This window comes from Bactrocera tryoni, chromosome 5 (genome assembly GCF_016617805.1).
Source record: "Bactrocera tryoni isolate S06 chromosome 5, CSIRO_BtryS06_freeze2, whole genome shotgun sequence".
Classification (NCBI taxonomy): Eukaryota; Metazoa; Arthropoda; class Insecta; order Diptera; family Tephritidae; genus Bactrocera; species Bactrocera tryoni.
This window is the reverse complement of record NC_052503.1, coordinates 20774534-20802505: the sequence shown is the minus strand read 5'-3', so window position 1 is coordinate 20802505 and position 27972 is coordinate 20774534. Positions and strand designations below refer to the sequence as shown.

At 37.3% G+C, this 27972-nt stretch overlaps 2 protein-coding genes across 5 annotated transcripts; one reads left to right on the top strand and one right to left on the bottom strand.

Annotated features, from left to right (window-relative positions):
* LOC120776358 (ubiquitin carboxyl-terminal hydrolase 47) lies at window positions 1-24032 on the bottom strand. Of its 4 annotated transcripts, none has more exons than XM_040106931.1 (10): window positions 23741-24032; window positions 7017-7231; window positions 4914-6958; window positions 4357-4846; window positions 2838-3785; window positions 1783-2763; window positions 1592-1718; window positions 1452-1522; window positions 1234-1367; window positions 1-529 (listed from the first exon to the last, which is right to left on the bottom strand). In XM_040106931.1, exons 2-10 carry the CDS (start codon window positions 7209-7211, stop codon window positions 298-300), a joined length of 5223 nt encoding a protein of 1740 aa, XP_039962865.1. In that variant the 5' UTR covers window positions 7212-7231; window positions 23741-24032; the 3' UTR covers window positions 1-297. The 4 variants fall into 4 exon arrangements, with proteins under 4 accessions (XP_039962865.1, XP_039962864.1, XP_039962866.1 ...); XM_040106930.1 differs by having other exon boundaries at window positions 23757-24032; XM_040106932.1 differs by lacking the exon at window positions 23741-24032 and adding an exon at window positions 23345-23704.
* Window positions 24033-24941: 909 nt separating this feature from the next.
* On the top strand, window positions 24942-27493 carry LOC120777530 (dnaJ protein homolog 1). The gene is made up of 2 exons (XM_040108913.1): window positions 24942-25150; window positions 25785-27493. The coding sequence occupies exon 2, from the start codon at window positions 25829-25831 to the stop codon at window positions 26864-26866; it is 1038 nt and encodes a 345-aa protein (XP_039964847.1). The 5' UTR covers window positions 24942-25150; window positions 25785-25828; the 3' UTR covers window positions 26867-27493.
* The last annotated feature ends 479 nt before the right edge of the window (window positions 27494-27972 follow it).

Below are 27972 nucleotides of genomic sequence, written 5' to 3'. Positions count from 1 at the left end.
TTTTTTTTTGTGTTTTAACTGCAGAAAAGGATTCGAAAAGAAAATTTGCATTATCACTTTTTCTTAAGCGCCAACAATGATGTTGTCGGTCATACATGTGTCGCCAATTAGTTTTTATTTTTTTTTTTTTTGTTTTTACATCAGTCAACATACTACATTTTCCCAGACGCACTCTCGACATACTCGTTCAACTGCCTTGTCACTGAATCATCACAAACTGGAGTTACTCCTCCGCATGAATTGTTGTTGTTGTTGTCGTTATTCTTATAATTATTGGTATTTTGCTTCGCCACTCTGTTAATCTTCCGCCGCTTTTACAGTCGATATGCTGGATGATGATGACGCCAACGTCGTACTACTGTTATTATTCGATTGTGGCGAATCAAGGTAGATCTTAAGCGCACGCTCACGACGCGGTGAGTAAAGCGACGTGGACATGCAGCCCAAACGATCGAGGCGTAACTTTTCACGGGTGCTCAGTTCACGACGCTCCTCGGTTGTGGGCTCTTTGGGTGCTTTGGTGACATCTCTGTAGGGGCGTAGAGGATATAGTTTTTAGTTTAGTGAAATACAAATACAATGTTTTTATAAAAGAACAGGGACAACACCAAAAATTTTGGAGACCTTATATAAATTGTATTTGTATATAACAAATACATATAACAATGATCAAATGAGCTGAGTTGATATAGGCACGCCCTGAATTAGTACCACAGTTTTTGAGTTTTAGATCTGAAATTTTACACAAATGCTTTTCTTCCCAAGAAGTTGTTCATATGTCGGAACCGCCGTTATCTGACCACTGTTTCATTTAGCTGCCATATAAACTGAACTATCAAAACGAAGCTCTTGTGTGAAAAACTTTTTTATTTGACGAGCTATCTTTACTAAATTTGCCAATTGCCTTGTACAATGCAACACTACAATCTACGAAAAAATTTTGCAGATCGAATAACTATAGCATATAGCTGCCATTCAAACTGACCGCTGCAAATCAAGTTTTTGTATGGAAAACTTTTCTTTGTGAAGGGTATTATAGCTTCGGTGCTGCCGAAGTTAACGGTTTTTTTAGTGTTAATTATATTTCGTGTTCGTTTGTAACAACAACAACACACAGCTTTGCAAATAATCATTTGAGTAAAAATTGAGTGAGTTTTAAATAAAAGCATTGCCTACAATTAGGCGCTGTTGTAAGCGCACACAGAAAGAATATTAAGTAAAAGCAAAACTTACTTGTAAAAGTAGACATTTCCGCTGACTGTTGACGTTAATGGATATTTATTTAATGTGGCCGGTATTGAGAACCAACTAAGCGTGCTGTTGATACTTAAAAGAGAAATGTTTGTGCACGGAAAAGAACCGTTTATCTAGAGAATAAAAATTAGAAATTCGCTTAGACAAAGTTGACAAATTGTAATTTCAAATATAGCTATGAAGACGATGTTATTTACCTTACTATAGGCTATATGCTCTTGCGGTATGTCGGTAATTTTCGCCAACTCCGCTCTTATTTCACTTTCCTCTGCAATAAATAATAAATTTAAAATATTTTAGCGCTCAACTTTTTTTTACAATTCATTGCAACACTCACTTTCTAGTGTAACTTCCTGGAATTTATCCAATTGCAATTTGTCCGCATGCCAACGCCGCACGAAAATCGTAAGACTATCTGCGGGCACCTGAGGACTAACACCAGCTTCACACTCTTGCACTAGGAACTGTTCGTGAAAACACATAAATTAGTAAATAAAAACGTATTTTCCTTCAAATAGCTTTGCATACCTCCGCGCCCGCCATTGAGCGCAAATCTGTACCCAACGTTTCATCATCGCCCATAATTTCAATGGGATTGCGGCCACCCTTCAACCACAGACGACAATTGTTTAGATTAAGTGTTTTATATTTGGCGTCGATGCGATGCAGTTTCGCTATCAGCTCCTTCTTTGCTTCGGCGACCGTCATGCTGGCCTTACACACCCATTCACATATACAGGGCAATTTGCCAGTATCGTTGTCCAACTCTGACAGCCGCATAAATGAGATCTTCGCCTTGTCTTCGTCCGGCTGCAGCACTTTCCCCAGCTCAACGCTCAACGTTTCACCCATACACACGAAGAGCACTGTCGACATCAGGTCAATGACTTCGTATTTGTGCTGTAACTTAAAATAGTTGGATGGTACACCGATTAGCGATTCAACATGTCGCGTGAATGTTGACATTTTCATGCGTGGATCCACAATGATCTTATATGAATGTGTTGGCTTGCGCGCCAACTCCTCGTTCGGATCGTTGGTACTACTACTGTGAATTCGGGGCGAAATTGTCATGAGATCCACGGCATTGATTTTCTCCGCATAGAAGAATTGTGGCGTATTACTGCGTGACAACGAGGCAGTTTCCATTGTATGGTCGGGTGCCATTTGGAAGAGATCGTGTATGCGTTTCAACGAGTTCGCTTTATTGTACGCATCATCTTCGGGGCTGGAGAGATAAGGCGAATGACTGGTCGATGAGATTTGACTATCGCCGCCGTAACGATTGTGCAATGATTCGACCAGGGTGCGATCGCCATCACTTAAACTGCTATCTTCCGAATGGGATTCCTGCCCAGCGGCGGCGGCGGCGGCGGCGGCAGGTAATAATGGTGATTCGCGCGCACAGCTCTTTTGTGAAAGATTTGATGTGCTATCACTATTGGATGGACTTAGTGTATGCAGGACATTTGCATTCATTTGCACGGCGTCGACAACGTCTGCGCTGACCTTTTGGGATGCGAGAGATGAGAGATAGTAATTTACCTTAAAGTTTTTATTATGAAATTCTGAAATTACTTTACCTCAATTGTGGGCGTTTCCAGCGCGGGTATATCCAATATTTCCAACGTACTCGCATCCGTATTCGGTACATTTAGGTAAATATATGTTAAACCTCTAAACTGCTCTTGCGCGATCTCTTGCAGATCTTCCTGCGTTATGACCTGCCGTTGCATACCTTCGGCTGTGTCGTTCTCTGATGACGCTGTGTCCAGCGCAACAAATGCATCAGTCTTCACTGTGGCCAATAGCAATTGGTTCTCATTTAGATTAAGGCGTACGGCAATCGAATGTAACAAAGCGGCGTTCGCTTCCCTTGACGGCGCATATACCAGATGTGGCCCGTCCAATTGCATTTTCGCCACATTAACTATGTATACATTCCATGTGACGCCACCCGGTTTGTAAATCTCAAATTCTTGTCCTTCCTCTCTGGTTTCTAGCAAAAATTCCAATGGTCCGTCTGTTTGTTGACGCAATTCGCTGAGCGTTGGATCGCTGATGTGTTCCAACGACTGACAAATCTGTTCGCCCATATCATTGTAAACAACTAGACGACAACGTGATAACGGTGCAAATTTCTCCACATTCAACATTTGATAGGCGGACTCCAGCACGGATTTTATATGGAAACTACTGACATAGGCGCGTGCGGATTTGATCTTTTTCAATTCTGGATTATAGAAACTGACGCGCGGTTTGATCAGCTCTTGTACGGACAAGTCGGAAACGACTACACCGTGACGTCCGGAGCTGCGCGGTACACGTGTCTCCTCTTCCTGATGTAATTTCGGCAAGAGCTGATTGATATGTTCGGGGAATTCGTTGCTTTTTGTTGCATGTTCATTGCGTTGTGCATCTATTTGACGGTACATCAACATATATGCATTGGTGCTTGAGCTGTACACGCTGGAGTAGTAGGCGCGACTGGAACCGCCACCAAATGACTTCTCAATATCTTCCTCAGTAATCTATAAAAATGGGGTTATGTATATATTAGCAAACAAGTAAGTAAAATGTATTAATTTCTATATTTTTACCCTACACTATACCCCACATAGTATATACATATGTATATAGACGATCAGCGTGAACAGCTGAGTCGATTTAGCCATGCCCGTCTGTCTGTCCGTTTATATGCGAACTAATCTCTTAATTTTTGTGATATCGATATCGATCGCCGGTATTGGACTACTATAGCATATAGCTGCCAACAAACTGACCGATCAAAATCAAATCGAATCTTGCATTTTCGAGAGCGTTTCTGGAAGCTTTATAGGCTTTATCTCTGACAAGCAGTTTTTAATATTTAGCTCACTTTTCTTATTAATACGTGGCAACACTATTCCAAAACATGTTTAAAAAGAAGTCAGTTTTACATTTTTCGACAGCTGACAGCTCTATTAAAAAACATTTCCGTTAAAACTTTATGAGTGAAATCATAAAGTCAACATAAACGCTTATGACATTTCCTAAGTTAAACGAACGTAACGCTTTCTCTTTTATTTACATACACAAATACATATATTCGAGCGCACTCACCGGCGAAACAGATTGATCATTGAAACAGTACCACCCATTGTTATCGAATTCCTTTATGTACGCGTAGTAATGACCGCCCGAAGCGCTGCCCGAATGTATCATTATAGCGAATAGCTCATATAAATAGGGGCCATTGTCATGTTTGATACGTTGTTCAACACTAGCATTGCTACTATTTATGCGATGATCAGTGCTGGTGCTCATATCGATGCCCTCATCATCGTCATTCATATCATTTTCATGCTGACTAGAGCTGGCAGTGGTGGCCGTGCCGCTGCAGCATAAATCTTCCTCCATAGCCGAGCCGCTGTCGGTCGTGCTGCAATCATCGTTGGTCGAAGTTGCGCTGTTCGGTATAAAACTATGGGTTGCGATATTGCCTGGCGTGTTGCTTGTGGTGGCGGCGTTTGTGGAAGTGCTCGGGACAGGACTCTCCAGATCGGCCGGATTAATGAAGCTATTCAAGTTCAACATTTGCGGAAAAGTTACTCTGGAAATAAAATATGAATATAAATGAAAAGTGTCTAATTATTACACTCATGTCTTTAATTACTTACTTGTCATTCAATTTGATGCGATGCATGGTCTGATAGTCGAAATCAAAGCGTTTCAGATGCAGCGTCAATATGTAAGGAAAGTTCTTGAACTTCAAACCTTTGTGTGCGTCACATTTCTTGTTGCATTTCTCGCAAAAATATTGATTATTCCCGTCCAGTGTTTCGGGTTGTACAAAAGCACGTAAGGCCTCCTCGATGCTGCCATAGGCAACAGTACTGCCGAACGGGCGCACCGGCAGCGGTATATCGAGAAAGGTGTCGGCGCGTGTCTTCTCCGTATTGCACTCTAAACATTTGACATAATCAAGCATTTTGCCTTCATACAAACTGGCGATCAAATTCATTTGTTTGGTATTCTTGAATTTATGCTCCAACGCATCGAACATAACACGACACAATTCCTGTATGTCATGCTGTTGCCACGCCTCGGTTGAGTCCCAACCAAAGCTACGCGTCAAGTCTGTCGTCTCTACGGCGGATTTCTTTGATGTCTGCAAATTGAGGAAGAGTTTCTGCAATTGGTAGGGTATATTTTTGGCTTCGTTGTCATTATCGAACTCCCAGCGATAAAGTGCATTGCGAAATTCAGGCGTCATGAAGAGGGCCTGCAGCAAACTGTTCAAATAGCAAGTCATGGCTTGATTTACCAAACCCACATAACCATTGGCGCCACCGCCGCCGCCGTTACTCATTGTCGACATTGTGCTGCCGCCTGTTGCAGTTGTGGTATTGGTTACAGCCGAAGTGGATATGGGTTGCAGTTTCTTGCCTAAACGCGTGAAATCGCGGTCAAGTGTCATCTGTTGATACGTTTCACCTTCGGTTAGTGGTCCATATTTGGGACTACGTGGTGAGGTGTTGCGTAGTTTCAACAAGCCATCACCACCGAAAGGTTCCGTCTCGGTGGGACTAGCCGAAGCGCCCAACGCCAAATCATCGTCGGATAAAAAATCTGTATCGGAGAGTGGACTCAATTTCAATGTATACAGTGGTAATGACTCTTCGGCAACGGTGGACGAAGCGTCGTCACTACCAACCACATCGCTCATCACATTATTTTTCAATAAATTCTCGTTGTGTTTGTTGTTGTCGTCAGACTTAATGCCAATATATACGTTGCTGTTGTTGTTGTTACCGTTATGTTCGTTGTTAACAACTTCGCTGTGTCCATTCATTGTACCGTTGGTTGTGCTGTTGCTGTCGGTGCTGCTGGTGGCATCAACACCGTTTGTTACAGTTGGAGGCGTGTTAACTTCAATGCTAAGTGCATCGACGGCAGAAGTTTTAACTGTGTCTGAAACTTTGGCTGTGCTTGAAGCTTTTACTGTGTTGGAAGCTTTTCCTGCCCTTGCAGCTTCGTCTGTGCTTGTAGCTTTGGCCTTGCTTGAAGCTTTCACTGATTTGGAAGCTTTTACTGCTATTGCAGCTTCGTCTGTGCTTGAAGCTTCGGCTGTATTTGAAGCTTTAACGCCGTTTGAATCTTTAACTGCGTTGAAAACTTTGTCTGTGCTTGAAGTCTCGGCTGTGCTTGAAGCTTCCACGCTTGATGCTTTGGCTTCGCTTGAAGCTTTCACTGCCTTGGAAGCTTTTACTACGATTGCAGCTTCGTCTGTGCTTGAAGCTTCGGCTGTACTTGAAGCTTTAACTCCGTTTGAATCTTTAACTGCGTTGGAAGCTTTGTCTGTGCCTGAAGCTTCGGCTGTGCTTGAAGTTTTAACTGCGTTAGAATCTTTAACTGCGTTTGAAGCTTTGTCTGTGCTTTTTTCAGCGTTGACAGCTTTATCTGCGCTTGAAGCTTTGACTGCGCTTGATACTTTAACTGTTTTTGTTGTTTTAACTGTGCTCTTTTTCGGCGACGTCGTTCCTGTGGACCCGTTGGTCTTTGAAATGCATTTCTTTTTACTCAATGGTTTAGTGAAATCAAAGCGTTTCTGCACATCACCGTCCCAGACGTCTGGTGGCAGCAATACAAGCACATTTTTCTCTTGCGCCGAAAAACCGGGCGCGGCGAAGAGCAGCTCGTTTTTACGAGCATTCAAATGTAGCTGCAATTGAGGATAAAAATTAATTTCAGACAAAAATAACCTAAAATTATAATCTTACCAGTGGATTTTCTGTTTCATTGGGCTGTAATAACAAATCATACGCCTCATAGGGATACTGTGTACTTATATTACGAAACACCTTCTCGATTGTGTACTGTGAACGCACAACAATATTTATTTTTTTTTGCTCTGAACCGGGTGTAAGATCATGCACTACACATTGTGTGCTCTTCTCTTGATCCAATTGGACCATGTCGCTGCAATCACTGAAATCTGCAAAAAAAAATATTTACAATTTATTTGTTAGGAAATATAGATATTGGGAGCTTAACACTAATTCTCTACTCATGTAGAATATGATTTCGTACTCAAAAACAAATTGGTTGATGATACCGCTAGGAAAGGCTCTCCTTGTAATTGTAACGGAAAAGTCCTCCTAACTTTTTCTAGGTTTCTATTTTTTTCTTATTATCAGATAGACAAATTCATATCTCGCTTCCAACCAACGGGTTTTCAAATAGGGTCGCTAAAAAATAGACCAGTAGGGACAGCAATCGACGCCATATTGTTTCCCGCTCTTTTGACATTTCTCTTCAGCAAGATTTGTCATTTCATCATGGAAAGATATATGATGCAACAACGAGTTGAAATTATTAAAATTTACTACCGAAATTCGGAGTCAGTGTAATCGTCCTGTCAATCAACAATTGAGCGAAATTTGAGTCCACAAGCACAGCACAAAATGTTCCCGAGCCAGTGAGAAAAAGAAGTGCCCGCACAGCAAGCCGAGAACATTGCTGCCGCTAGGGCATCAATTGAGGAAGATCCAAATCAGTCTCTCACACGTCATTCTCAAGCTTTGGGTATCTCTGTGACGTCGTTGTGACGAATTTTGCGAAAAGATCTTAGCTTCCGTGGAATAAGTGTCCTAAACATTGCATATAAGGTTTTATTGAACGTATTTTGTGAAAGATTAAAGCCCACCGTCAACAAACTGATTGGATGACAGTGTGGCTTTAGGCCTGGAAAATCAACAATCGACCAGATATTCACCATGTGCTAAATCTTGGAAAAGACCTGTGAAAAGAGAATCGACACACACCACCTTTTCATCGATTTTGACAGCACATACGCTTTGAAAAGATTCGACGCGATACCGGGGGGAAGCAGAGGAAGAGAAAGACATCCACTCCGTTGGAAAGACCAGGTGGAGGAGGACCTGGCTTCGCTTGGAATTTCCAATTGGCGCCACTGTACATTGAGATTTTGTTCTAACAGATTTTTTTTCATATGTACTTGTGTGTATATACTCAAAAAAATATATTTTTTCCGCGTACTTTATATATAAATATGTAAATCGCTGAAACGCATCCGGCTTTTGCATGTTTTTGCAAATTCATTGAAATTCGTTGAAGTACAAACGCGCAAAAGTGGGCGGATAATTACAAAGGCAATGTAAAGCAAAGAAGTGTGGCAGCAACAGTTGCTACAACGAGCGGCCAAATAATGGCAACAGCATGACTTCGAACAAATGGTGAAAGAAAACAAAAGCAAAAACAAAACATAAAAAAAATAAGGAAAAATAAAATATAAATTGAATATGAAAACAAAATAGAGTAAAAGTAAAATAAACTAAAATAAAAAATTAGCAAAAAAAATAAAAAAATAAACTAAAATAAAAACAAAATAAAATCAAATGAAAAATTGAGTAAAAAAAATAAATAAAAAAATCACAAAAAATGAAAACAAATACAAAAAAACACACCTAGTGCGTGCAAACTGGCAGTCAACGGTAAGAGCACACCGCCGAATTACTGCGAGAAAGGCAAAGAAATTAGCCGCAAAACAAAAAAAAACCAAAAAAAAACAGGAAATAAAATCGCGATATCGAATCGCGTCGCACCCGCTGTAGGTCGAGGTAAAATCTTTGGCCATATGCCAAATGAGGAAAATTTCGGCAACGAACCAAATAGAAGCGAGCATGGCAAATGAAGAAATTACCGCAATACTACAAAAGCGAAACACCTCACGTGGCAACTGACAAACGACCTCACTCGTATCTATGTACGAATCGAAACTAAATAGGTGAATACATACATATGTATGTTTATGAATTCTTTTGATGGCACACATATACATATGTATAAACATATGTACATGTGGACATGTCTGCATATTTTTATATTTTTTTTAAGAATTTCGTCAGCAATCCTAAATACAAATGTAAGTTGTAATGATTTGCTTTCCATTAGGTGTTCTTACGTCTTGCTGCTGACTTTTTTCGAAGGCTGCACTCACGTGTACAAACAAGCAAGCACACACGCATACAACCAAAGATATACTATATTTATATATGGATATGGGTACATTTGCTGAGCTACTCAAGTGCCGGGTGCACGTTGTGATTGCTATATACGTTTGTATGTATGTATGTACATATAAACATATTCACATATATATGTATATACATATAAACAGTTGTAACTACAACTTGCGTAGGCATTTCTTCACACTTTCATCTTTGACTTTTCGCTTTTTTGCTTTACTGACTCATACATACATATGCACATATGTACATAACAGATGTATGTAGTACATGCCTCCAAGAACTCACTCTTGTTGTTGCAACAAGATGAATAATACATTTTGGTATTTTTCGTTTAACAAATCGTAGACGTCGTGCGACCTTCTGCATTTAAACGAATTCGAATTATTCTCCATTTGCGCCAATTTGCTAGTTCAAGCAAACATATGTATATGCAAGTAAAAGACTACATTTTGTGTTTTTTTTTTTCAATTTTTTTTTATAATACATTATAGAATATGTTTTCGTATTCGATTTAAAGTGCTTTTAGCTCGATTTTATTATACTTATTAATATACATTTACCCAAAGACATATACATGCATATGTATGTATGTATATTTCTCCACATGTATATAATAATATTTTGATCATAAGTCCATCAATAACTTCATATAGACGCTCTTACATGCAGATTTATGCCAATGGCATCAGCAGTATTCCTTTGTTTACGCTCCAAGCGCATTTGGCGTTGTACGAAAAATTTCCCGGCAATGCAGACAGTCGAGAAGCCGAGAAAGAAAATGCATACGCCATCCGTAATGTGAATTATGGATGTTACATACTTTTCACTTATCACGGAAAAGTTTTCGGAAAAATTTATTTATTTTTTTAATGCTTTCCATTGTAACGTCAATATAAGTAACTTCCTCTAAAAAATTGCTTGAGAATTGGTACGAAAACATATGTACATACATATATATGTCATGTATATATCTATGAATGAAAGGTTCAATTTGAGTTCAAAATCCGCCCACAGAAGCCACAACCAAGTGACAACTGTTACGTAGGTTACCATATAAATTTCTGATCTCGGATATCTTTAGTGTTGAAGGCGCCATCTGATCATAAATTCACGCAGTATGCCTAGATGTGTGATATATGTATTGGCTTTGTATAATGTTTTGTAGATTTTTTCTCGATGAAGGACGCACAGTTCTTACTATAACAGGTAGGATCAAAGCTGTGCGTGACAAAATTGGATGAGCTATAGTGAGAAGGCAAAAAATCCCTCCCCAGGGTTGTGCGCTCGGTTTGGGACGGTAAAAAAAAAAACACCCCCAATGAAAAGATCAAATCGGCTCGGATCGGATGTGAAAGCCCCTTTTAAAGGTAAAAAAACAAGTGCGATGACAAGTGCCGTGTCGCACTAGAGATACAACAGTCTGCCTACCTAGCAACGTTGCATTCGACCACAACACTTGCGGGATAGGATAAATACCGAGAGTCGAAGAGGGAGGCGAGACGCATTCGCAGATAAAAAAAAGAGAAGCCGAAATGCGCGCGTACGTAGAGCGTCACAAGCTGGCCGACAACTGCTCGAAAGTTCTACGAAAAAATGCGCCGACTAACTGAAGGTTTCAAGACCGGAGCAAACTCTAACCCCCAAAGGTGATCTAGTGACCGATGCCCAGAGCATACTTAAATTATGGAGGGAACACTTCTCCAGCCTGCTGAATGACAGTGAACGCACAACGCCAGAAGGCGAAAGCGATTCCCCAATCGATGACGATAGAGCAGACGTTCCATTGCCCGACCATGAAGAAGTTCGAATAGCAATTACCCGTCTGAAGAGCAATAAAGCAACGGGGGCTGATGGATTACCGGCCGAGCTATTCAAACACGGCGGCGAAGAATTGATAAGGAGCATGCATCAGCTTCTTTGCAAAATATGGTCGGACGAAAGCATACCTGACGATTGGATTTCAAGTGTACTCTGTCCAATCCACAAAAATAAAAACCCCACAATGTGCGTCAACTACCGTGGGATAAGCCTCCTCAACATCGCATATAAGATTCTATCCAGCGTACTGTCAACAAACTGACTGGACCTCAGTGTGGCTTTTGGCCTGGAAAATCTACAATCGACCAGATTTTCACCATGCGCCAAATGTTGGAAAAGACCCATGAAAAGAGAATCGAAACGCGCCACCTCTTCGTTGATTTTAAAGCCGTCTTCGACAGCCTGAAAAGGAACTGTCTCTATGCTGCTATATCTGAACTTGGCATCACTGTAAAGATAATACGGCTGTATAAGCTGACGTTGGCAGCACCAAAAGCTCCATCATGATCTTCGAGCCGTTCGATACTATGCTTGGTTTCAGACAAGAATACTCCCTATCGTGTGATTTCTTCAATCTACAATCTTCTATAAGAGTGCACAGCTGGCGTAAGTTCATATTGATATCCTTGGCCTCAACAACCGCGCCGTTAGTTCTGTTTTCTCCAAACTGGATAAGGAAGCGAAGCGTATGAGTCTGGTTGTGAACGAGGGCAAGACGAAATATCTCCTGTTGGCTTCCACGTCGCTGTTAACAGTCATTACTTCGAAGTCGTAGACAATTTCGTCCGTTGAAAAGATCAGGTGGAGAAGGACTTGCCTTCACTTGGTATATCCAGTTGACGCCAAATAACGAAAAGGAAGAACGATTGGTACGCTGTCGTAGACTCGGATATAACCGCGTTGGCGGTATCTACGCTAATAAACAAGAAACATTCGCTGTACGGATATAAGATAAATACCAAAAAAATTTTTATTCAGTATCTGGCAAAAGTACTTGGTGTTCAGCCATTTGTTTCCTTGAAGCAAGTTCACCAACTTTCATTGTGGAACATAATCGAAAAGGATTGGAGGATTCGGATAGTATTTTCGCATTTTTTGGAATTCTTTTAATTGAAATCAGCATCTAACGGTTTAATTAAGCTTAAAAAGGGAACTTTCGAATCTTCGACCATAAAAATCACGCTTCTAATGGTCCGAGATATGCTCATATGGCACATATTCAGTTTATGAAGAATTTAAGCTTATTCTGCTTGTAAGATTGGGGAGCCACATGCACAAAGCACACAAAAAGTCTAAATTACAAATACACATACACGAATGTTGCACATAAATCTTTGCGCAATGATTTTTACAAGTTTGAAAATGTCACATGACCAGCGTAAATTAAATGTATACAACCGCAAGAGGACATAAATGAGTGACAGGCCAACTTTTGAAGGACGTGTGGGTGTGTACTTGCGTTTTTCAGTTTTTTTTTTTTTTTGTTAGACAAGTGGTTAGCAACATTGAATGCGAATACATACAAACACAGCTATATACGTAAATATAAATGTAATTTAAATACGAGTAGGTGTGTAAATAAGTATATATGAATATATATAGGAAAGCGTTGCAATATAAGAGGCTACAAGTGGGACTTCACATACTCACACACATACACACACAGGCATACTCGTGTGTATTTGTTCAGTGAGCACTGCAGTGGCAAGAATTAATGTGTTGACGATGTGCTAAGTGGCATGCTCCGCTACCGTTAGCTGGCTAATCAATGCCGCTTGGGGGCCGGCCGCCAGGACGATAATCTTCCCATAGACACTCATTTACGTAAGTACGCCTGCAATAGCATATGCGGTACGTAACGTTGACGGTGGTCATGGTAGGTGGTCTCTGGCGCCGACGAACTATGCAACACCCAAAACTTAAATTGCGCCACATACTACGAACACTATTCAGAAATGCGGAACGGCGACAAATTTATAGCGCAAAGGGTGTCTGCGCTTATGGTGTGGCCTTGAGGCTAAATTCATATTTTTACATATTGATTTTTGGGTATATTGGTTTATTATGCATTTTAGGATATTTACGAAGTTACATAAAAAAATTTCCATTTAATAAAATTTTTCTTCTTCTCTATTTGAATAATAATTTTTAAGTTTTAATAATTTCAGCAATTTTTGTAAGAAAATTCCAAACGTTCGCGCGAAAACTTAAAAAAATCATTTGAATTGTAGAATAGAATATTGAAATTAATTTGAAAGCTGCCCACTTTGTCTAATTGAATGACGAATATAAACAAATAAGTCCTCACATGTGTTCGTTTGTATTTTTAGAAACGGAAAAAATATTTTATTACACCTCATGGGCAGGCAGTGGAATAGTTTTGCTAAAATGTTGTTGTATATCGTCATATTGTTTTTATTTGCACACATACACCAATCTATATGTAAGTATGTGTTTAGGTATGTGAATAGTTGTTGAAAGACGTGAAACTTTTGATATTATTAGCTGAGTCATAATATTAAAAAAAGCATAAAATTTGGTCCAAAAATAGTGCTTAATTAAGAGTGGCCATTGCAAAATTATGTGTTTTGAAAATTATGAGTAAAGGCTTGCCAACAGGCGCTACTTGGGAGTGAGTAGGCAATTGAGAGAAGTAAAGTTTTCTCTCTTGACGAACAACGACCAAATTCTACTAGTCACTCCTCATCCTCGTCCTGTCATGTGGTACAGAGGCAAGGACGATGATAACATTTGATGACTTTTCGAGAGAAAGGTACTGCCAAAGATTTATGGTCCCTTGCGCATTGGTAACGGGAATACCGCAGTCGATGGAACGATGAGTTGTACGAGATATACGACGACATTGACATACATAGTTCAGCGAATTAAGAGCCAGCGGCTATGCTGGCGAAGTCTTGTCGTCCGAATGGAGGGAAACACTCCAGCTATGAGAGTATTCGAGGAAGACCTCCACTTTTCCGGTAACACCAGGTGGAGAAGAACCTGGCTACACTTGGAATCTCCAATTGGCGCCAAACAGTTTCATACAAATTTCTTTGCTGAAATCATAACTTCAACAATTTAATTTTCTAACACAAAAGCATTGTCAAGAACTTTACTAGCTGTATTCTTTTGCAGTTTGTCAAGAGATGGCGTAACTTGCTGTTGCAGATAAGTTTTTTTACACTAAAAAATTTAACACCTGCCTGAAAAAGTGTTTCTGTGGAGAGTTTTTCTGCGTTACTTTAAGAAAAAAGAAGAAAACCTCAATCGAAAGTTATCGCTTCTTGGGTGTTCGTATTATGGTGAATATGGTCTAGGTTGTTGTTGTAACGTCAGAATTCTGCTTCAATCTGAGTTCACAGTTCTTCACGGGATAAAAATATTCGTGTCCGTTCCGATTACGTAGACCCGACTGTCGTGGGAACGGAACATGGTCGAACCAAAAGTGGTTTGCCGAAATTAAAATTGGTGATTTTGACTTGGAAGACGAAGAACCACCGGCCAAAAAAGTTTGAACGTTAGGTACTGGAAGCATTACTAGATGAAGATTGTTGCCAAACTCAAGAACCACTCAAAAAATTTGTGGGAGCTCCTCCAACATCAATTTCGAAACGTTTAAACGCAAGCAAATACATTCAAAAGCAAGGAAATTGGGGTGTCTTACGGATGGAAACTAAGATACGTTGAAAGACGATATTGCAAGTCCGAAATGCTGCTTGTACGGTACAAAAAAGTAGTCTCTTATGCATCGGAATGTGACTGGTGATGGATTCAGTACGATAATCTTAAATGCAAAATACCATATATGAATGTATTATATATACATATATATATATATATATATATATATATGCAACCTGGTCGACCTGCCAAATCGACGCAAAGCCGAATATTCTGTAAAGCTCCGTATTTGAAGGGACCGGAAGGCGTGCTGTATTATCAGCTTCTAAACCCGGCTTAAATCATTAATGGGGAACGCTACCGACAACACGTCAAATTGAAACCAGTGATTGCCCAAAAATTCTCGAAATTCGCAACTAGATACGAGACAATAATTTTCCATCATAGCAACTCTCAGCACTCGCTTTAGCTATTTGGAAAACTGGGAAGTTCGGCGCACCCGCCTTATAGCCCCATTGCCCCTTCTTACTACCCTTTGTTCTTGTCGATGCAGAAGGACCTCATAGGAATACGGTTCACATCATAACAGTGTATCAAAAATTGCCTTGATTCGTTTTTGGCCTCTGCAACATCTTGTTTTGTTCGCCTAACGGTTGTTTATATCACCTAAAACTAGTCGAGATAGATATAGGGTTATATTATATATAAATTATCCGGATGACAATACGGGTTGAATCCGACTGACTGTCTGTCTGTTCATCCCTCTCTCCGTCCGTCCGTCTGTGTAAGCGATAACTTGAGTAAAACCTAAGATATCTTGATGGAACTTGGTACATGTGTTTCTTGGTAAAACAGTGAGGACGAGTTTGTAGATCAGCGTAATTGGATCTATGCTTACGACACAGAAAGAGGTTATCAATCGGCCGAATATTGTGGCAAAGGTGAGCCGAAGCCGGAAAAGAACGTCGAAGCAGGTAAAAAATCAAGGTTATGTTAATAGTTTTCCACGATTATCGAAGTGTGGTGTACTTCGAATTCCTTCCGGCCAAACTGTCTACAAATAATACTATTTGAGTGAAGCTTTTCGTAAACACAGGCCGGAATCTAGGTTTTTGCACCACGATAATGCACCTTCGCATTGATTCTTCGTGAGTTTTTCGCCAAATTTTCAGCCCATATAGTACCTCAACCACCGTATTCAGTTCATTTAGCTCCGCGTGACTTCTGGGTATGCAGAACCGCTCCAGAGAAACTGTTTTGAGGCAATTGAAGACATTAAACGTGAACCGGTAGGCTATTCCGGAAATTGACTTTAGCGCCGGATTCGAGGATTGGAAAAAACGTTGACTCAAGTGTATTGGGGTCAAGGGGGATGATTTTGACGGCAACAATTTTGAAGAATAAATTAAGAATTTTAAAATTATGAACAAAGTCTTACTATTTTTTGCTCACAGTAGTATAATAAAAAATATGACGAAAACTTATTGACCGTTATTAAAGTCCAGACGAAAAAACCCCTTATTTTTGAAGCGAATTTGAACGATAGAGTTTCAAGAAAGACATCTGCATAAACATTTGGGCAAATGTTTGCATGTTTTTTTTTTTAGACAAAAACTGCTAAAAATAATGACGCCCAAGAAAGTTATTTTTACAAGCACGCCAAAGCGAAGCATGCAATGATCAATGCAAACTTGGCAGAGTAAAAAAGCAAAACAAAAAAACGCTGATTTAAATACTAAAAATAAAACAGCAGCGCGATGTAAGAAACTTTCGGAACAACTGCTTCTGGCGCTAAATGTATTTTAGCTTTTATAATCCACAAACATATTGTATACATATGTACATATATTAATGATAGGTTGCTGCAAGGGAAGACACGTGGGAAACCAATGTGGTTGAAAGGGCGCTCGAATCATTAGTTAATATTATGAGGCTGCCAATTATATATATATATATGTATATATATATATATTGGTAAATGTTTATTCGTATACATACAAATAGATTTGTCAAGTGGTGGTCGTCTTAAAATCGGACCCTAACAATCTGAAAACTCTCGAACATGGTCAGTCACACTCGTACATTTCCATTTTTCTAGCCTTCATATGAAATAGTACATATTATAAATACTAAAACTTAAATATATCATTCGGTTAGTGGGTTGCGCGTGTGCACACAAATGTCTGTACTTTGCGGCCGGCATCTTTTATGAGCAAATTGTGTTTAGGCGATTTTGAAATATTCGAAATTCAAATTTTTTGATATTCATTTCTAAACAAAGTACTAAGCGAGCACTAACACATACTTTTTTTTAGATAAATATTGCTTTAATACAAATAGAGAGCACAGTCCAACAGTCTGTACCGCTTTTGAGTCAAAAATAATCAGAAAAGACGTTTAAAAATTTCGAAACAGAAAATTTCGAAAATTCGCAACTCATAAATAAATCACACACACACCAGAACATGAATACGCTGCTGCTTAAAAGGCAAATGTTTTATTTTATTTATTTTTTATGATCATTTCACGACACCGCTCAACGCCGCCGTGCTGTGGCGACACAATTTCACCAACGGGAGCACACATTTTCATGCTATTTTTAAAAGCAGATATTTTATGAATATTTTCATGCACCACACACACGCACACACTTACGAATAATTGAAATAAAATTTTTTATATTTAATTAAAGGCTACTTTTTAGCTTGGTTAGCGCTTGCATGAATATAATATATGCAAATATTATTAAAAAAAAGCCACAAGTGTTTTCGTCAGTTCAAAAATTTGTCTTTAACCAAAAAAATTCAACGTAAATAAATTCGCAAGCCAATATAAATTTTCAGTGATTACGAAAGAGACGCATCTGCAGTTGCAGCTACTTCGATTGCATGCATTTGAATCTCAAACTCACTTTTAAAAACTCGCACACAATATTTAGTTGTATTTCCGCTGAAACGTTTTTCATGCACTTTCTATGCAGGTGGTAGCACTAATATTTTCTATTAAATTTATTTATATGTATATATTTTTATTTTTTTTTTATGTTTGTTTAGCACATAAAATTACGTGCACACTACTGTTACGCCTTTTTGCCGTAGCGCCGCCGCGTCGCGTTGTTGTTTTTGTTGCGCAAAAGCAAAAGAAAAGCATTCACACACACACGCGCACACTTTCACATATTTTGAACGGCGCCAATCGTTTGTTGCCGCAAAGCCATTCGCACGGACCGAGCTTCGAAACCGAAATGTGCCGAATTTTTGAATTTTCCAATCTGAAAAATTTTCGAGCCATTTCATCAGTTGTTGTTCGAAGGAGATACTGCGCCACTTTCCGTTCGCTCATTTCTATACAAAGAAATGGCGAACATTTACAGCTGTGTGCGCACAAATAAGTAAACTTTAGAGAATTTTGAATTTCTTTTTAAATGAAATTCAGTTTGTTTTTCAAAAATATTTACATAGATAGTGCCCTCTCCTATATCGCATATGGCCACAAAGGTCCAGCACTCTAAAGAATTCCAGGCGCTTGCTGGACGCGATGGAGGTTATGTGATTCCTGTCCACGTAGATGGATCCAAGCGCCTTGACCCTTAACTTATTGTATTTGGTTCAATAAAACATTTTATCTAAAAATTCCGGTCCGTCTGTCTGACCCTATGCTCGTATATTCGAACTAATCCATCAGTTTTTAAAATATCAATATTCAATTTTGCACACGTCTTTTTCTTCACAAGAAACTGCTCATTTGTCGGAATCATCGATATCGGACCACTATATCAAATAGCTCTTATACAAACTGACGGGTCAAAACGGAGTCCTTGTATGGAAAATTGTTTTATCTGACAAGATATCTTCACGAAAGTTGACATAGAATCTTGCCCAAGGCAATGCTACTTCTCCAAAAATATTGCTCAGTTCGGACCACTATAGCGTATAACCGTCATGAAAACTGCCCAATGAAAATGAGATCCTCGTATGGAAACCTTTTTTATTTAACGAGATATTTTTCGAAATTCGACATAAATTATTACCTAAGGTAACGCTGCAATCTCCAAACATATTGTTCAGATCGGGTCATTATAGCATATAGCTGGCCTACGAACATACTGATCAAAATCAAGTTCTTGTATAGAGAACTTTTTTATTTAACCAGATATCTGCACGAAATTAACTTTTTTTCTTAATATTTAACATAGATTAAATTTCTTTATTATTTCAAAAACATTATTGAGTCTTTTTATATATGTATGTATATAACCTCACAAATCTCAAAAATCACATCACGTAAATCTGCTTCCTGTGGACACATTTGAATGAACTCGACTGTATTTATAAATGTATGCATGCACCAAATTTTCGAGACTTCGAGAGCTCAAGAAATACACAAATAATTGCGCTCGATTTACAGCGTGAGCAAATGCGCTCTGCAATAGTTTTTCCTATACACTAACTTCTTTTCCGACAGCAAAATTTTCAGTTAATGTCGTATGTTTATATTTTTGTGTGAATGGCGTTTTTCTTTCCTAATGCTCGTTGATTTGCTGAACCGTCACTTCATATTATCGTCAAAAAGTATTTTCAGCAGACGTCTATGTTTCGGGCGGCTGAGTTTGGCAAATGACGGCGCTTGATGTCCGTATTCGCCAGCAAAAACTGGGTATGCAATAATGAATCTTAAAATACTGTGTACATTTTGAATTTGAACACAATTTTTCAGTATTAAAAATTTAGTGAACTAACCACTAATCGATTTTACGAAATAAAAAATTAGATATACTAGAATAAAATGTGCTAAATGCCGATAAAGCAATTTAAATTTCGTCACACTGTACCCCAGCAAAGTACACTCATTGAGAGCACTGTGCAGTGTTTTTAAATTGCAATTTTATTTTGAATTTTCAACACAGATGGATGATTTAGTTGGCTAATGAGTAAGCATTGCAGCATATTCTATTGGTCAGAATGAACATTTTATGCAAAATTACAACTTAATTGATACGGCGTCCACTTCGGCAATAAAACTAAATAGAAAAGCAGGTGTCTTCAATCGGAATAGGTTTCTTCATATGCCTGCAAACACTTCGCCCATTTATTTTGGTATTTTTGAATGGGTTTAAAAATAAAACTTAGCCGCTTTTACATTATACCGTAAATATTAGATAATGACGTCGTAACGGAAGAGATGTCTGATCGGAATGGAAGGCATAACACTGTCTGTCAATCATTTGTATAATATATTATTAATTGATGAACCGGATTTTAATATTTAAAACATACAAAAATTCCTTCAAAATTAATAAGGCAAATTTTGTGAGGTTATATCCACAGATGCCAAATTTAAACGTTGTTGTTAGTAAATCAAAAGTATTTGTTGTTCTCCGAATACTTTAGAGGAGTTTCTGATGGGTGGGTACATAGCTGGTTAAAAGTCCTGGTCCATTCCGGTTCCATAGACTCGACCGTCGTGGGAACAGACCTTTAATGAGTTTTATACATTTGCAAGTCAGAAAGCACGCTTTTTTCTGAATTTTTCTTGAAGTGGCATTTTAATTAATAACAATAAAAATAAAAATGATGCACATTTACAGAATTAATGTACTTTAATAATAGATGTTGAAAAATTTTTGGTTCTCTCGATCCTCCGATTTCCAGGAGGGCCTCCGAAGAAAGGTGTCAGGGAATGAGAGAGATTTCTGAGCTTAAAATTGTCTCAAATCCAAGAACAAAAAATATAATAACAATAGATCAATATGGACAATGTTATTGTTTTAACGGCGGAATTCTCCCGGGTTTTGACAGTGCTTGACCGGATAAAAAACCGGGTCCGTTCCAGTTACGTAGACTCGACTGTCGTGGGAACGGATACTTTGAATAAGCAAACATTAAAAACGCATACGCATACGGCTAATGATCAAAGGGCCTAAACAAATTTTGATTTTTCACAAAATGGCAGCTTCCCAAACAAACTTGTTTTTGTGAAAAATTTACACTTCAGATAAGCCAGCAGAAATTATTCCAAAATCTTATTCTTTAATAACTGTAAATTGAGACGTTGGCAGGTGTATGTAGATTTTTATTTAATATAAAATAAATATAAGCAACAAAAAAAATTCATAATCAAAACAAGAGGTCATTCCCACACAAGTTGAGTGACAGCCGTGTCCCTGTATATATTAAGTAATTTTAAGACAACCCATTAATAACATTTAAATGTGCAGACAAAAATTGCAGAAAAAAAAATAAATTTTTTAATACTACATACATTGATATATGTACATATGTACATACAAATGTAGGAATGCAGATACATATGCACATTTCTATGGTTAGGTGAATATTTATGAGCATAAAGAATGCCTTGTGCAACTTGTGCGAAATTAAAGCGAATTTTTTAAGAAAATTAAATATGTCGCCTTTAAGCTCATACTTTATTATTATTTTATTGTTCGCAGATAAATAATTATTTAAAATTTGTCTGATTTTTTGCAGGACAACTCTGCAACTGTTCGCCATAAATGTCATTGTATTCCATCAAAAATATTTATGTATTATTCAATGACATTGTTTGAACGGGTAAGTCGGCTTAATACTTATCTGATATGCGAAATTAAATGAACAAAGGTTTTGCTAATATATATAAATATTTATATACTTTAAAATTGTAATGTTGTAGGAAATTATTTGAACTGATCAACTCCTACTAGAATTTTTGGAAGTAAAATGAAATTGTGCCGGATTTGTTGAGCGAGTATTACAAAGGTTAAGTCTTAACCACACCAAACGTTAACTTTGGCTGCATCGGAGCCATAATTCCCTTCACAGTTGCAAACGGGTATAAAAAAGATGATTATTTTACTGTTGAAGGGTTTGATTGTATGACAGGTTCTATGACTACAGTTCTTTATACTCCCCTCTTAAGTTGATGAGAGCAGCATTTGAGACTTTAAATTTTGCTAAAACATTAATATTATGTGTGAACAGTGTGCCACTTGTAAAAACACCTGATTTTCGGCTTAATAAAATAACAGTCTGGCGGTTGCCTTTCAAAATATGGCTGCCTGCCAATTTCTTGTCCTTTCAATAACTAGGCATTGCTAATTTGAAGTGACTCTTCGTTTTCACAACATAATATGCTTTCTTTCTTATACTAGAAATCACATAATTAAATTAAAGATTTTGGTTAATGGATTACATTTTTACGCTGTTGGACCACTTTGCACGCACCGTACGCACTTAAAACATGCATGAAGTATTACATCAGGGACGCACCCATGTACCAAAAATAGCACTTATAGTTGTAAACATGATGTACACACTTATCTAGATACGTGCAAACATACATATATAATACATATGTATATACTTAGTGTTATAATCTCACAACTGTTTTGGCTTAGATGTAGCACGGAAATATAGACGATTGCGTTTGTTTTTAGCAAGTAACAAAGCGCGAAACACAAACTGAAGTGCATATGCATTGCCTTTATAAAGCAAAAAGATCAACATTGCTCTAACCATCATCATGCGTTTATAAAAATACACTCGCTGCATTGAAGGTTTTTGACCTGTACGATGTAGTGTGTGTTATGTTTGCACAATGCTAACGCACGACACATCCATACATATATATGTATGTATATGTATATAATTAATATATCTGTGGGAACTCCATGAGAGGATTAAGCCAAATTTACATTAATTATCGAAAGCTCATAATCTTTTTTGTATTTTACAAGAGTCTGCAAGCCAACGATAAAACATAGTACAAACGTCAACTTTATTTGCATGTACATATGTATATTTTCTTGGCAGTTTCAGATTAACTATAAAGCTCAACTACACCTTTTGGCACAAGCTTATACTTGCGCATAAATTTAAAAATTAATTTATTCACTTTTATCTGTGGATAGTAACAGCTGACACATTTGTTCTGTAATAACTGCATATTGGCGCCTATGGGCGATTAATATATTATTTCACGAAGGCGCTAGTATTTCATTAGCCGATACGTTACACTATAATTGGAGAAAATAGTAACAATAAAAATTAAATGGAAAATATATGAATGTCACTTATTGTAAGTGGTGATATTAAGTATTAAAACTTGTAAAAGGGAACCATTATTAATACATATGTATATGTATTTAGTAAAACGTGTAAGAATTATAGAAATTGTGTCGGAAATATTTTCAAAATTATTAAATTAAATATACATACATACATACATGCTCTGAACAGCTCCATACTTGCCATAGAAACTGATCGATAATAATCAAGTCCTTATGGAAATTTTTTTTATTTGCCGAAAGTTCATTAATTTTGATTCTCTAAGGCAACAATACAATCTCCGAAGAAATTGTTAAGATCGCTTAACTATAGCCATACAAACTGTTCAATCAAAAACAACATCTTGTAAGAACACTTGTAAAGGGTATTATAAATGACATCAGTTCATAATAATTATAGGGGATTTACAACATAAGGTTTCTGATTATCACTTTAATGGCAATATTTTTTCACAGTAATATGAAATTGACTGCTGAATCTGCCCTTTCAAAACCTCATAAAGCAGAAAATTATTATGCTTGGTTTCGGTTTATATATCAAGATACATACCGGTAAATTTATCGCGTACTCATGATTTACCTAGCATAAAGTAATACACTGGGAAGCTAAAATCTGTTTTGATCGTCACAAAATCACAACATCCTTAGAACGTTATTTATTTCACAATGAAGTCAAAAAGCAATATGTAGTTAATGTTGTAATAATTTCGAGCTAAATAAGCGAATTGGATTATTAGATGTGATTTACATAGCTTAATACCGCTATGACTACTTTAGCTGTATTTCTGTTTAATTGGAATTGTTTTCTCTTTGTGTTAAAAACTTGTATGCATATCACAACGTTTTTTATTTGTAAATATGTATGTATGCTTTCAGTAAAGTATGTTTATTGCATTCAGTAAAGTATGTTTATTGAAAACAGTCGCATAATTTATTTAACCATTACCTTGGTAGCTACATACCTCACTGGTCAATAAATAAGTTATATGAATTTTCGTTTACTCGTATCTTTTCACTTCGGTCACTTTCTACGTTCACGAATAACTAATGTTCACTTTGCGGAATGGATTTTATTAACCATAACATAATATTAACGAATATTTTTTCGTGTGTTTTATGTTAACAAATTTTTGGCCTGCATACAACACTCAAGGTAGCAATACGTTGGTTTTCATGAAAATACATTCTCCGAATTATTTTCTCCAACAAACAAAATTTTCAACTTCTCTAATATTTTCGACTAATTTCTTTTTAGCTGTTTCTTCTTCCACACCAGGTGTTGTCGGTCAGTGGAATTTATCTGTTTTCTTTTATTATGTAATGACAAGAAGATGGCGCTGTAATCAACAAAAGTTAATTAGCTTTTTAACGCGAATATTTGCTCCTGCAACAATTCGTTTAACAATAACAATAAGAAATAAGAATATTTGAATATAATGCTTTGGTTAATTTTAATATAATACTATTTATATTTAGGTGTAAATCTAAAAGGAAATCTATGATCTAGGTACCCAGTTTTCTCAGTTCGACACAAGACCGAGGGCAGGTTTTACAGTGAATGTTAAAAGTATTCCAAACAATAATAAAATTACAAAATTTTATGTCAACTTTGAGTGGATATGTAAATATATTATTAACTATGTTTGTGCAATTATTATACAATATTTGTATGGTGTCGTTCCGCATAAATTGTTCACTTGTGCACATATTTTATCTCTCTTTGTTTACAATTTGTATCGCCTAATGTTCCTTTTATTTTTATCACCTCTCAGATCACACCTCTTTTTTTAATCATATTGCTTATCTGGTTCTCTCATCCACACATATTTTTATATATGTACATGGGTAGGTGTTCTCTACCAGAAAGAGATACAATATCTTTTACTTATACATCAGAGCGAACAGGTTGTTTATGCCTTACACACCCCTTTATGTTTAACTATTTTTTAAACTTCTTAAATTTTTGTTTGCTGTAAAAATATATCTTTCAAAAAATCAAATCAGTTTCTCGAACGCGCCCGGCTTTATCAGCGGAATGTCGTTATAACGAAACGGAATGTGTGAGAAACGTCAATTTGATCTGGAACATTCTAGAATACGTGAAACAATCCCTCTATAAATAGGAGTGTCGGTTGGCGAATGAGCGCATTAATAAAAGAACATTTGAAAACGAAACATCTTATTGCTGTTACAGCAGGAAGAAGTGAAGAGGAGTGAAATTAAGTGAAAAATTATACAAGAAATCGTACTGTAAATCTAGTTAACATTTTATTATTTGCTTACAAGTTTTCGGAATTATTTAAAATTTGAAGTGCAGAAAATTGAATAAAAAGCAACGTAAATATTGAAACTAAAGGTAAATACACGTACATATTTGTAAAAAAAAAACTTGTATTTAAATGGTGTACGAGACAAAGAAAATGTAAAGGTCAATAATCGGGCAAATCTTATTGGAGCGGTCAACTTGTTTATTTGGATTGTAAGCGATTTCCTTATAAATTAATAATCTGAAGGCGTTGTGGGATTTTTCTTGAATTATCGATGAAATCACTTACGACAAATTTGGATGTGCCCCTCCAACGCGTCAGCAACCCACAAGCTGATTTTTTTTTTTCTTATTGGCGATGGCTGTATGTTTGTTAAAGCAGGACGGACTATGTGAAAATAACCGTGCAAATGTACTAGAAACTTGTGGATATTGTAATAGGAAACAGTTGGCAAAAATATCGTTTCATTCATGCAAACGTGACCGTCTATCTGTTTTCAAAAGGGAATGCTGAAAAACGAAATTCTAGAAAATTCTTAATTATGTACATATGTATGTAATTGGGTAAAGAATTAGCGAAATTTTTTTTGATGCTATTGAAAAAAAACTTCAGTATAAAAAAGACATTTTCTCGTATGCCGTATAAACAAGTATAATTACTATACATTAATATAATATATTAAAAAAGTATAATCAAAATAACAAATTTGTTTTTATTTTGCAGTTTTTAAACCAACAAGAAAATAGTTTCTATTCATTTCCAACAAAATGGGTAAAGATTTCTATAAAATTCTTGGCATCAACAAAAGTGCCAATGACGATGAAATTAAAAAGGCTTATCGGAAACTGGCGTTAAAATACCATCCAGACAAAAATAAGACACCTCAAGCAGAAGAGCGTTTCAAGGAGATTGCGGAGGCATATGAAGTGCTTTCAGATAAGAAGAAACGTGACATATACGACCAATACGGTGAAGAGGGCTTGAAAGGCGGTGTGCCTGGTGGTCCAAACGAACAGGGAGGTGGCAACTACAGCTATCAATTCCACGGTGACCCACGTGCCACTTTCGCACAGTTCTTTGGTTCGTCCGATCCATTTGGTATTTTCTTCAGTTCAAGCGATCCCAGTCGTATGTTTGGAGACTCACAGAATATATTCATGTCCGGTGGCAATGACGATGATATCTACACGCAAATGGGCGGTGGTGGTGGAGCTTTCCGTTCACAATCGTTCAATGCACAGCCAAATCGTAAACGACAAATACAAGATCCACCAATTGAACACGATTTATATGTGTCGTTGGAGGAAGTCGACAAAGGTTGTGTAAAGAAAATGAAGATTTCACGTATGTCAATGGCGACCGGTCAACCGCGCAAGGAAGAGAAAGTACTGAACATCACGGTGAAACCCGGTTGGAAAGCTGGCACAAAGATTACCTTCCAAAAAGAAGGCGACCAAACGCCCGGAAAGGTGCCGGCTGATATTATTTTCATAATACGCGACAAACCACACCAGCTCTTCAAACGTGAGGGCAGTGATATCAAATATAATGCACGCGTAAGCTTAAAAGAGGCGCTGTGTGGCACAGTAGTGAAAGTGCCAACGTTGCAAGGTGATCGGATAACATTGAATTCAGTGGGAGAAGTAATTAAGCCAAACACAGTGAAACGCATACCTGGCAAAGGATTGCCCTTCCCTAAAGAACCAACAAGACGAGGAGATCTCTTAGTGGCGTTTGATATTAAATTCCCCGACAGCCTGCCGCCAGCAACAAGAGAACTGCTGGCAGATGTATTACCAAACTAAGACGGGGGGATGGATGGGATATAAGGCACTGCACAATTGGGCTGTGCTCAGCGCCAATAAGTTGTCCTTAGTTAGATATTAAGTTGGGCGGGTGTCCCAGGGGGAATTATGAATGGGTTAAAATTTGTGTACACATTGTTGTGCAGCACTTGTAATTGAGAAAAGAAACTGAAATTCATACATTGTCAGTTTATACTATTTAGGTTATATTAAATTAGTTAAACAATGTTTACTATAATTTCTCCCTGTTAATTGCTATTAGATATACACAAGTTAGCAAGAGCTAGTAATATTTGTATATTAGAATTATTAATAATTAGTTGTAAGATTAATTTAAACAAAAGGCAAAACATTGTATAGCAAACAAATATGAAACATGTCTTAAAAATCACATTGTGTAAGACTTGGTGTACATACATACAAAGTTTGTAAACAACATTGAACCACCGCACCTCCAGCCCACAAATTGATTGCGGTCGGCTTCAGTTAATGGCTGGAGGTGTTGTGACGTAACGTTTTGTAACACAATAAGCACCAGCATGCTAATTAAAACGTTGATAATGGAAAAAAATATACCTGGAGACTGATGAAGAAAATAAATCTTTCGAAAAATTAAACAAATTTTAACTAGCACGTTTTTTCTTTACTTAACTAATTTGCAATAAGAAATTGTTTTGTGAAAAGTTTGTTACAAGTGCAGCATGTCGCTTTGTTTAAAAAAAATTCTACATATCTTATAACGCGGTCTTCATGGTTTAGGTAAAAAAAAGTGCGAAGAGCGAAAACGATGTACGTTTTAGTACATATGCGCATTTGTGTACGTTCTTATGTACTTATGTGTGCGAGCATGTTTTTTTATAGATGTTTCACTATACTTGAAAGAACTAGTATAAATATTGCTAACAGTGTTTTATTTGTTTAGTTTTTGCCGCTTTCTAAATCAGTTTTAACAAATTGAATTTACTTCCATTTTTCGGCTGACTTATTTGTATTAATCCATAAAGTATTGCAATAAATTCAAATAAATAAATGAAAATGTATTTATTAACACAAAATGTAGTTTGTTTTTGTCATTTGCTTGCCATCGGTGTTGTTGGAGCGGCAGA

Bases quoted from the DNA above. Each gene is read 5' to 3' on its own strand.
- LOC120776358 (XM_040106931.1), bottom strand. From the start codon at position 7,211: ATGGTCCAATTGGATCAAGAGAAGAGCACACAATGTGTAGTGCATGAT. The intron at 6,959-7,016 runs GTAAGATTATAA...CCTCAATTGCAG, and splicing joins ATGAAACAGAAAATCCACTG to CTACATTTGAATGCTCGTAA. The intron at 3,786-4,356 runs GTGAGTGCGCTC...CCATTTTTATAG, and splicing joins ATGATCAATCTGTTTCGCCG to ATTACTGAGGAAGATATTGA.
- LOC120777530 (XM_040108913.1), top strand. From the start codon at position 25,829: ATGGGTAAAGATTTCTATAAAATTCTTGGCATCAACAAAAGTGCCAAT.